Below are 12,344 nucleotides of genomic sequence, written 5' to 3'. Positions count from 1 at the left end.
ACCAGCATTTATCAAATTTTCCTGTGAAATATATTAGTATTAAATTATTGAATTAACATTGGTCAATATATGAATCATGATTTTGATTCAGTTGTAAAGGCTGGCACTTGTGTGAAATATGTGTCGGAAAACAGCTAAACTATTTGATTCAGGTATGAAGTTTCTGAATTCCCTCTACTCTGTTGAGGGTTTGGTGTATGTTTTTTTTAAATAAATCCTAATGCGTTTTCAAAGAAAACAGGAAATAAAGACTTTAAGCACTGGTTTTCCAAAGGCCCAAATAAATATGCATTGCACCTGAGGAAGGGGCTTCTTTGGCTTTAGAAGGATGTATTTGTGGCTTTATATGCATGTTAGTATGATACATGTTTAGTGACTTTTACAGTTTTTCCCATGCATTTATAAGGTTGTCTAGCATTTCGAAATAGAAGATTTTTTTAACAAAATTATATGACCATTGATCTGCAAAAATATGTTGTTTTGTCTTGGAGGTAATATTGAATTGCAAGACCAAACTGAGATATCCAGTACAACAATGCCACCAATGTGCTTTTTTTAATGCAGCAGAATGGTGCAGGTTTAACATGCTTCCCAATTTCATTCTTGTTATTTCTTTCCATTCCCCCCATTATGAGTCAATTTTGGAATGTCTTGTTGAAAACTTCAGGGAGATCCTGCTTTTAATTGTAAATAACAATAAGAAAGCAGTATTATCTGTATCTGAGACAATAGAGCCCATACAAAGAAAGTAAGCTTCCACAAGCAACATGAGGTAACTCATCAGTTAATCTGTTTCGGTGGTGTAGGTCACAGCAATCAGCAATTTCTATCAGCAAAACCTATGGTTTGAAATTTGTAACTTTATACATGTTAATAGAGGTAGTGTGCCTGCTTCTCTTTCTATGTGATATTTCACCCTGCCAATCGTGTATGATGCTGCTCATCTTTTTGTATTGAGAGATGGATCAGGCAGTACAATTCATATTTTAGATTATGTTCTGGTTAAAACTAGTAACCATTTTTAATTATAAAAATTATAATTACAGTAAAGTTAAAAATTAGAACATGAATCTAGAGCTGCAAGTATTTATCAAATTTACAGAGACCGAACAAAGTTCCAAGAGTTTAATTATCTTTAAAATGTATTTCTCTCAAATTTTGTTACCATGAGACTTCCGTAGACATTTTACGAAGCTGTTTTGTGTGGGCAAAATGATCCCGTCTCAGCTATGAGGCCACCGATCATCTTAGATACCAGTGAAAAGATCTGATAAAACAGTGGAACTCTGTATTTATTAAATTATTCCTTTTGGGCTCCAGGACAGAATATAACTCTCAGTACTAAAATGGTTCTTCCCTATCCGGCAAGTAATTATGTCTGTAATCAATTCTGCAACTCCAGTTGAAGCACGTGAACAGAGCAGCTCCTTTATTGTGCGTTGGCTTTTCTTATTTTTGTTACTTCTTTGGTAGCAAAATAACTTGATTCTATGATCAATCTCAATATGTCTAAAAATTGTCTGCAAGTTTCACATTTTGGAAAAAATTGTTTTGAAAACTTATGGCACAGAAGGAGATCATTTTAAAGATATTTAGGAATGAACGGCACTGTGGGGAATCAGCTGGCTCCTCACAAAGCCGATAATTATTGTAAGAAAACAGCTTACTATTTTAGTTTCTAAGACTTTATTTGAAGCACTGAAAGAGATTTTCAGTTTCAAACAATGACGGTAATTTGCTTTCATCACAAGGTGATTGTTCCTGATTTTAGAATTTTTTCAGTGACAGTAGTTGTGAACTACTGTCCCATCTCCAACTTCCCTTTACTCTAAAGCCCTTGAATGTATGTTGGAATCATACCTAGCACAAAAGACGATGGTTGGAGGTCAGTCATCTCAGTCCCGGGACATCGCTGTAGGAGTTCCTCAGGGTAGTGTCCCAGGCCCAACTATTTTCATCTGCTTCATCATTGACCTCCCCTCCATCATAAGGTCAGAAGTGGAATGTTTACTGATGATTGCACAATGTTCAGCACCATTCGCGACTCCTCACACACTGAAGCAGTCCGTGCCCATATGCAGCAAGACCTGGACAATATTCAGGCTTGGGCTGATGAGTGGCAAGAAACATTCGTCCCACACAAATGCCAGGCAATGACCATCTCCAACAAGAGAGAATCCAGCCATCTCCCTTTGATATTCAATGGCACGCCGTTGCTGAATCCCCCATTATCAACATCTTGGGGGTTAGCATTGACCAGAAACTGAACTGGATCAGCCATATAAATACTTGGCTACAAGAGCAGGGTAGAGACTGGGAATTATGCAGAAAGTAACTCACCTCCTGACTTCCCAAAGCTTGTCTGCCATCTACAAGGCACAAGTCAGGAGCATGATGAAATACTCTCCACTTGCCTGGATGAGTGCAGTTCCAACAACACTCAAGAAGCTCAACATCATTCAGGACAAAGCAGCCCACTTGATTGGCACCTTCAACATTCACTTCCTCCACCACCGATGCACAGTGGCAGCAGTGTGTACCGTCTTCAAGATGCACTGCAGGAACTCACCAATGCTCCTTCGACATCACCTTCCAAACCTTTGACCTCTACCACACAGAAGAACAAGGGCAGCTGATACCTGGGAACACCACCACCTCCAAGTTCTCTTCCAAGTCACACACTATCCTGACTTGAATTATATCACCATTCCTTCACTGTCACTGGGTCAAAATCCTGTAAATCCCTTCCCAACAGCACTGTCGATTGCAATGGTTCAAGAAGGCAGCACATTACCACCTTCTCAACGGCAATTAGAGATGGGCAATAATTGCTGACCTAGCCAGCAATGCCCACATTCCATGAATAAATAAAAAAAAATATGGTCACCTCTCAAATCAGTATCCATCTTTTAAAGAATATTGACCCTAAAAGACTGACTCAGTTCAATTATTGGAGAAACAATTATGGCTTTTTCAATGCAATATGTCAAATAACAAATCTCCATCGAGAAGCTTTTGATTTAATGATGTCACAATAAGTGGCTCTTTCATTTGGGGCTGGCCTCAGAGGCCAGGAAGAAATCATTGGCCCTCCCTCTAGCACTTCCAATGTCTTTGTGTTGCAGAGCCCCCAGAAACTTGAAAACAGGATTCAAAACTGTAGGCAGGGAAATTTTCCGAGAGTATTCCTTGCACTTTAGTGAAGCTTCCTCACAAATACTGTCAATAAAAAAGCCATGATTGAACCTTTTTGGGCAGGAAAATTGGGTTCAATTTTGTTATTTTCCCCCCAAACCTGACTAAACCAGAATTATGGAATGGTTTTAGAGGCTCACATTTTGAGCTAACTGGAATTCACATGTAATATACACAAACTTGAACTTTGTACAGTTTCTCTCCATTAAGAAAAAGAGAAGTTAATTAAAAGTTGGGGCCCATTAGTATGATGGAAGTAGTGTGGTTTGTAAATTAAAAGATTTTCACAGTCATATTCAACACCTTGCAGTGTTACAGAATATCAAGCAGTTCCCTTGGCAGGAAGATGACGTACTCGTCAAGTAACAGGTCAAGTTACCCAAAGATGGTTTTCATTGTAACCTCCAGAACAAATAGCTGCTAAAATTTTGTTTGAAATAACAGATTAATTGTTTGGGAATTTTTGTCACTGAATATTTCTGTACCCTCCTTCCACCAACCTTGCCTGCATGTGGTGGTTGAAAAAGTTTGCTATAATGCTCATAGCCGTCGAGTCATAGAGTTTTACAGCACGGAAAGAGGTCCTTTGGCCCATCGTGTTTGCGCCGATCATCAAGCCCCTGTCTTCTCTAATCCCATTTTCCCGCACTTGGCCCATAGCCTTGTATGCTATGGTGTTTCAAGTGTTCATCTAAATACTTCTTAAATGTTGTGAGGGTTCCTGCCTCTACCACCCTTTCCAGATACCCCCCACCCTCTGGGTGAAGCATTTTTTCCTCAAATCCCCTCTAAACCTCCTGCCCTCTGGTTATTGACCCCTCCACTTAAAGGGATAAGTTTCTTCCTGTCTACCCTATCTATGCCTCTCATAATTTTGTACACCTCAATCAGGTTTCCCCTCAGCCTTCTCTGCTCTTAAGGAAAACAACCCCAGCCTATCTATTCTCTCTTCATAGCTGAAAAGTTCCAGCCCAGGCAACACCCTGGTGAATCTCCTCTGCACCCTTTCTGGTGCAATCACATCCTCCCTATAGTGTGGCGACCAGAACTGCACACAGATGTGGCCTAACCAACATTTTATACAGCTCCATCATAACCTCTCTGCTCTTGTACTCAGTGCCTCGGCTAGTAAAGGCAAGTATCCCAAATGCCTTCTTAACCACCTTATCTACCTGTTCTGCTGCCTTCAAGGAGCTATGGACATACACACCAAGGTTCCCTGATCCTCTGTACTTCCTAGGGTCCTACCATTTATCGTGTACTCCCTTGTCTTGTTAGTCCTCCCACAATGCATCACTTCACACTTCTCAGAATTAAATTCTATTTGCCACTGTTCTGCCCATCTGACCAACCCATCTATATTGTCCTGTAGTCTAAGGCTTCCTCCTCGCTCTTTCCCACACCACCAATTTTTGTGTCATCTGCGAACTTACTAATCATACTTCCTACATTTGTGCCTAGATCATTAATGTACACTACAAACAGCAAGGGACCCTGCAATATATCACTGGACACAGGCTTCCAGTCACAAAAACAACCTTCGACCATCACCCTCTGCCTCCTGCCACTTAGCTAATTTTGGATCCAAATTGCCCTGGACCCCATGGGCTCTTAGCTTCTTGACCAGTCTCCCATGCAAGACCTTGTCAAAAGCATGTAACTCATTATTGGCTAGGGAAAACTTGCTTTCCTCCTTGTTTGTTCAACTTCCACATTCAATTAGGAATTGCTGTCACCCAGCATGGGAGAAAGTCATCTGGCACTTGGACCACTTGGTGTGCTGGATGTTAAGACAATTTTCTACTATTTTTCTGTGCCCTACCTCAAGCTGGGGCCTGCCATCCTGTTCTTTTTTGTCCCACTGTGAAGTTGACAAAATACAAAAGTTCAAAATTACTAGATACAGGTTGTTGCTTTCTCTCTTCTAATCAGTAAAAATGTAGTCATTGTTCAGGTGTTACTTTTTCAGTTTGTTTGCAAGGTTTTAAATACATGGAGAACCATTTCATCAAAGCTGTTTGTTCAGTTTCTCACATTTCAATTTTAGTTTTTGTCCTGTATCATTATCATCATGGATCAGCTTTAGCCCCCATGGCAAATGGATAATTCTCAAATTTGGCTTGAATGCCCTGAGTCCGTTCTAGTGACAAGACACTCCATTTTTTCCAGGCTCCTCAGAATTGAAAGCTTGCACCAAAGATGGCATAAGAGACTCTGATATTGGAAGGAATTCCCAACCAGTAGTTGGGAACACTATTTACCTTGTCACAGCGAGACCTGAGACAGTTTAATAGATATGTGAACAGGCAGCATTTGCAAGTTTGTTGACATTACAAGAAGTGCACCTCCATGCTTTACTGAATTTGTGTACATTAATATCGCAGTTATATAGGTTTGATAAAGTGTAAGTGAAATAACACCAAACGTTAGTTGATATGTATGAGCTAGTAATTTTCATTTGCCCTCGTATATTAGACTGTATGCTCTACTCCTGCTCCCATTTCTTATGTTCTTATTAAGCAAGATGAAAAATAAAAATGAAAGGTAAAATTCGAAGAACTTTCCTTTAATGTTTAGTTTTATTATGAGAAATTGCTTTTTTTATAAATGGTTAGAAATACTTCTGTGCTATAGAATTGCAAAAAGCAAATTTTAAGCCATCAAAATATTTCTCTCCCCTCAGATGATGAAAAAAAACTGGTGGAAGAAGTATTCAACAATGCTATCGACTGCTTGTCTGATGAAGATAAAAAACTTCCTCAGGTGAGTGTTTTGGTACCAAATCTGGTACCTTGTTCAAGCAAATCCAAGTAGTAAGTCAAATTTATCCTCTCAATAACTTTATCAGGAGTACTGCAAGGAATATTAAAAATTAATATGCGTCTTGTTCTAGCTATGCTGATTAAAATGATGTTACAATGCTACTATTACATGAGCAAGTCAATATTAAATTATGCCACACACATCTGGTTATCTGTTTCATGTGAAACTTGGAGAGTCACTGGATAGCCTATTTGTGAATCCTTGATCATTGAGTTTTGGATAAAATAGAAACACTCACTATATGCAACTTTCCCATGTTTGTTGACATATTTAGCTTAGGTAAATTCTTCAACCCAAGTTGGAATATTGGACTCTGTATTTGTAGCTGAATGGGTGAGTTGATTTGCATTGTGTTAAGCGTCTGAGGATTGTTGTTGTTGAAGTTGATAGAGTGAAACAAAAGGCATTGATTTTCTACACTCATTTATGGTGCCTTCTGCCAAATTGAGTACGGTTTCCCCAATTCCTAAGCCCAGGTCATTTGTGGCTTTAACACCCATCTCTTCATAACGCCACTCATTCACCTTTCCTGCCTGAGAAACCTTTACCCATGGCTTTTGCTTTCTATCCCCAACCCTTTCTGTCTCTGTATTGGTACATTGCCCTCAATTCAATGAGCCATTCTCTGCCATTCATTTCTTATTGTGGTATATTGAATGTAGGGAGTTGGCAAGAACAGCTAAGATAGATGCGTAAGGAGGGAGGGATGAGGAAAGTAATCTCTCGATAGGAGTGGGGAAAGCTACCTTAGTTAGATGGTGGAATTGTGAAGTATTTTGGAGAGGAGGTTGGATAAGTTCTTCAACAAGAACTTGCATTTATATCATGCCTTTCAAGATAGAAAAATGTCCTGAAGTATTTTGCATAGGTGTATGGGAAATAGGCACAAAGGTGTAAAATGGCAACAAGGTGGCTTTTCAAGCCTTCAAAAATGAGATGTTGATGGGCTGGTAAGAGAAGTTTTAGGTAGGGAACTCTGAGGAATGGAACTTGGCTGGCTAAAGGCAAGTCCGGCAGTGCTGAGTTCTCAAGGGCAGACAAATGTGCAAGAAGCCAGAGTCAGAGGAATGAAAAGTAATTGGTGGAGGATGGTTGTAGCACAGGAGGAGGTTATGGAGGTAGGGAGTGATGAGGCCATAAAGAATTCAAGCACAAAAATGAGAATTTTAAGTTTGAAGCACTGGGAGGAAATCCAGAAATTATCTTCAGGACACCCTGCTCCTCCATAGGGTGTGCTGTTGCAGTCCTTGCCAATAGACTTAGCATTGAAATCACTAATGTCGCGAACTTCGTAATTCCCCACTAGTTCAGTACTAAAAATGGCTGAACAAGTTAGGACTGGTACACTTAGGAGTAAGCAGCTTCTAAATGTCTTAATAAGTGATAATTACTGCTGAACAACAAATGGCACTCAAAACTTAAAATCAAATTAAATTTACAATTGTGAAGTCTCATTTCCTCAGAAGGAAATTAATATTGCAGCCTAAAAAATAAAATTAGCATTTCTTTTTGCTACTTCCATTTGTCTCCTCTATCTTTTTCCTTTAATCCTGTCTGTATTTCCCAATGTTTATTTAGCTTTCTCTACATGATTCTGTACATGATTCTCCACATGATTTAAATGTAGATTAAACCTTGTGCTTTTTACTTCCTGGTTTGGACTCTATCGCATTGAGGGTATTGGAATCTGGTCAAATAATCTTGCTTGCTCTGTTCAAAGATGCCATCAATCCTCTGTCGTGAACACTGCATTGAAACAGACATGCTCTCAAAAAGGTCATACAGACTTGAAACGTTAACTCTGTTTCCCACTCCACAGATGGTGCTAGATCTGCTGAGTTTTCCTAGCATTTTCTGTTTTTATTACGCATTCGTGGATACTGGAAATCTGAAATAAAAATGAAAATGTTGAAAATATTCAGCAGGTGAGGCATTTTGGTCTGTCACAGATCGAAAATGTTATCCCTGTTTCTCTTTCCGTACATGCTGCCTGACCCGTTGAGCACTTTCAGCAGTTGTTGTTTTTATTACAGCAGATTAGTGGAATTCCCCACTGTGCACAATGAATTTCATTGAATTAGGGGCAGAAACAGAAATAGTTGAAGACAGAAAGAAAAAGCCAAGAGTAAAGGTTTCTGAGACAAGAAAGTTGAGTGAATGAACAATGAAAACTCTTCTTTCACCACTGAGAGCAAAATCTAGGCCAAGATCTTTCTCTCAGTCACTGCCTTAAGCCTCGCTTAGATTGTTAAAATTAGTTTTATAGCTGAGGAATTATAAGCAAGCTGCTAAATGCAGATCAATAAGAACCAGCCTATCATTTAGTTTAGATACTTTTTTGTGCAGCGTGAGAGAATACAACTGCATGTGAAAACCTCGTAACACAAAAATTTAGGGCATGCTCTACATTGCAATTTTTCAGAAAACAATAAGATGAGACCAGTTGCTACATGCTTTTCATTCACAATCATGTTCCATCTTACTTTCATTATTTTGATCACAATATCCTCCCAGCAGACTTGGTGCTTGAAAAAGCAGCTGATACACTGGCTGAGAGTGAGTTGAGTACTTTGTGCTTGTAGTATACAGCGGAGACTTTATAATTCATATTAAGTACGGTGAATTTGAATTAATTGTAGAAATTGAGTGGTGCTGGAGTACCAATTGCAGATTTTATCATCATGCTTAACAGGCAAGCATAGCTTTCATGTGAAGAATGGTCACTTAGGCTGAGGTGGCAGAAGGCTGCCAAATGCCCTTGGTAAGTGTAAGCTAGTATTAGTTGCTGCCTACATGAAATGCGAACAAGAGAGCAGTGAACATATTCTGCAATTACTAATCCATACCCTTTATCACTAAATCCCAATGTGTGCATTTTTGAAATGCTATTTATTGCCATTTTAATTCCTATGTAACCAGGTTGAACATGTTTTGCCTCTTTTAAAAAGAGGAATTGGAATCCACCATGGAGGTTTGCTTCCTATACTGAAAGAAACCATTGAGATTCTTTTCTCTGAAGGACTTCTGAAGGTAAAGTTTGTCTTTTCTAAAAATATTTTGCAATTGACTTATAGAGTGCTTTACACAACATATAGGTCAGTGTGTTAAGGAACCAGTAGAGCCGATACGAATAAGATGAAAGGCAGTTGGAAAGAATGTGGAGTTGAGGCCACAATCAGATCAGCCATGATCTTATTGAATGGCGGAGCAGGTTGTAGGGGCAGAATAGCCTACTCCTGCTCCTAATTCGTACATGCATATGTCCATATGGATGGGTGGGACTTGATTTTGAGTAGATGCAAGCAGTAGAGATAAATTGAAGTTGTGTGGGGATGGCAGTGAGTGAGGAAACTGTGCAGATGTGGATGAGCATTCAGTGTTGTAGGAGAGGTTGGGCTGGAAGTGACTAATATCTGGAATGTGGAAATGGGCAGTCTTGGTGAAGGTCTGGATATCGGATTTGAAATTATACTTAAGCTTCAGCAAAATATTGAGGTTAGAGCCATTGGCTTCAGCCTGAGTGAATATTATAAGGGTGAGTAGAATAACTGGCTAGAATGCAGTTTCTGATAAACAGCTAACGGGGTCGTGTTTCCCTTGCTGCCCCTATTTAGAGGATGTTCTGGCTCATCTACAACTTAAACATATTGGATAAGCAGTTGAACAGCACTGTTCAAAGAACAAGTAGATACAATCATAATATTAGAGCAGGGTCATCCAGGAACATAATCAGAAAGCATTTTTTCATTCGGAGGATAATGAAAATTTGTTTCCCTCAAAAGACTTCGAATGTTCGGTCAGTTGAAAGTTTCAAGACTGAGATTGACAGTTTTATCAGGTATGGATATCAAAGGATATGGATCAAAGATGGATGAATGGAGTTGAGGTACAGATCAGTCGTGATCTAATTAAATGGCAGAGCAGCCTCAAGGGGCTGAATGGTACACCACTATTCCTATGTCTTGATGTTTATACTTAGCAATTTTTGTTTAAGTTCAAATAGGTATCTTTAAAAGTTATAGCATTTGTTTCAGAAAACAATCCTTGAATTTAGTTTCCTTCCTGGTTTCTTGGATTTCACCTGGTGCACTTAAAGATTCCCAGTGTGTATTTTAACTTCAAAAAGAAGTAAATTCTTGGAATATCGCTGGAAAAACCAGCATTTATTGCACATCTTTTGTTGACTTGAAGATGGTGGTTGGCCATCACCTTGAACCAATGGTCCATGTGGTGCAGGTGATGTAATTTTTGTAATGGATTGGTAGAACCAGGTGAATAGATACTTAATACCCCAGCCTTCAATTCTAGGTAATAAGGATTGATGGTTTCTACTGAATATTTTAAACTCTCAAGTTAAAAGATTTATACTTGTGCACAAGTTTGATTCAGTTTAATGGTGCTTTTCTTTTTCTAGGCGTTGTTTGCAACAGAGACATTTGCTATGGGCATCAACATGCCAGCAAGGACAGTTCTGTTCACCAGTGCACGCAAATTTGATGGGAAAGATTTCCGTTGGGTATAGAGAAGTTACCTTTTTTCAGTTTTTTTATATTGTTCACAGCACTTGCTATGCTAGTTAATTTTTAAAAATCTGTTAAGTACATTGTCATAATGGTGAGAATGAATTGTACTGAGTAAGCAAAGTTATTTTGAAGGCCAGCTTTGTACATCACTCTTTCTTGGAAGTGGTTTTGTAGTGGTTAAATTTGTTGTATGGCATGTTTCAAGTACACAAATTTTGATATTTGGGTATCTCACTGTAACCAATAGGGGGAAAGAATCAGCAGATTTTCTCACATTTTTGTCTCAGGACTCCTGTGATTTTTCAGATCTCTGCTCCCATTGCTTCCTCCACATGCTTTTGTCCTTCATATTTCTGTAACATCTGATTTATTATTTTACCTAATAATCTTCTGTTGATTCATTCCTCATCTGCTGTCTGATTTTTCCAGCCTTAATAAAATGCCCATTTAGTTTTCAGTCTTCACTAAAGACTTCAATAAAGGCTGAACAGTCCAGATTTGCATTTTCTGTTTAAAATTGCTGCCTAAGAAACTTGTATTTCCAGCAATTTCTGTTTTTATTCCTCCAGTTTTCTGTGACTGAATAAGTCCAAATCAGTTTTTATTACATGAGATTCTGAGATTTTTCTCAATATTTTGGGGAATCGCATCCCGTCATTCCATCTGCTCGTAGTTGAGGCCACCGTATTAGGGTAGTTGGAAAGTCAGAATGTTCTAATACATAGAATTTTCCAGAACTTTGTTTTACAGCTCATTTCCTTGATTTTGTGCTTTTATTTTTCTGAAAATCACAGGCTTTGTTCATTAGAGATGGGCCTCTGTACTCCTCTCTATGTGCTATAAACTGATGCTAGTGCATGAATAGGTGTCCAGTTGATTTTGTGCTTCCTTTGCTCCTTGGCTGTTTAGGTAATTGACATGCACTAAGGCGGCATGTGACCCAGATCAGTTCCACTGATTTTCTGGAAACCAGAAACTTGGGTAGGCCTGAATACCAGTACAGAGACGCTGAATTCAAAAGCCATTTTCTGGTTGAGCACATTGAGTAGCTGGTACATTTGAATAAGTCCAAATTTGTTTTTATAATGCAAGATTCAGATTTTTTTTTATCAGCATTTTGGGAAATCACGTTCTGTGATTGTATCTGCTTGTAATTTGGCGACTACTACTGGTGTATATGTATCACATTGATCTCGTCCATTTTTTTGCTCCCTCAATAAATATATAATTGTTAATTGATGCATAGAATTGCTGCATTAGAAGCTAATGAGACAATGAAGTAGCCTTACCTGCATCATTGGCAGTTTCATTTATTTATTAAAGTGCAATACAATTTATTCTCCAGTTTTCTTCTCGTAAGTTGCAAATGTTACATGCATAACTCAATATTTCAATTGGTAAATGATTCTGATGACGTTGTAGTTTACTTAAGTTACATTTGATTCAAGTATGTTTTATTTATCCATTTCTACTTAGTCAAATTAATGTTGTTCAAATATTGATTCATATTGCAGCAGTGGTATACTTTCAAAAACATTGTCCAAAATGTTAATGCAATCTATTTTCCTTTTCCTAATAGATTTCTTCAGGGGAATACATTCAGATGTCCGGTCGAGCTGGCAGGCGTGGCATGGACGAAAGAGGAATTGTTATTCTTATGGTGGATGAAAAGATGAGTCCAACAGTTGGAAAACAGCTTCTAAAGGTAATAGATTTGGTGTAATTTTTTTCCCTTGTATCGTTTTTGCTTGAAATTTATATCAGATTAAACATGGTATCATTCTTAGTTGAAGGGTTAATCAT

The 12,344-nt window shown here is 38.5% G+C and overlaps 1 protein-coding gene across 3 annotated transcripts in view; it reads left to right on the top strand.

Moving 5' to 3' along the window:
• The window catches only part of mtrex (Mtr4 exosome RNA helicase), a 157,808-nt gene that overhangs the window by 72,438 nt on the left and 73,026 nt on the right, over nt 1–12,344 (top strand). For all 3 annotated transcript variants that reach the window (XM_078549726.1, XM_078549721.1, XM_078549716.1), the window contains 4 exons: nt 5,879–5,958; nt 8,938–9,048; nt 10,433–10,534; nt 12,121–12,246. In XM_078549726.1, the coding sequence (XP_078405852.1) occupies nt 5,879–5,958; nt 8,938–9,048; nt 10,433–10,534; nt 12,121–12,246 (419 nt within the window). The remainder of the gene's footprint in view (nt 1–5,878; nt 5,959–8,937; nt 9,049–10,432; nt 10,535–12,120; nt 12,247–12,344) is intronic.

Source organism: Cetorhinus maximus, chromosome 1 (genome assembly GCF_964194155.1).
Source record: "Cetorhinus maximus chromosome 1, sCetMax3.hap1.1, whole genome shotgun sequence".
In the NCBI taxonomy this organism is placed as follows: domain Eukaryota; kingdom Metazoa; phylum Chordata; class Chondrichthyes; order Lamniformes; family Cetorhinidae; genus Cetorhinus; species Cetorhinus maximus.
This window is presented reverse-complemented; position numbering and strand designations above follow the sequence as displayed.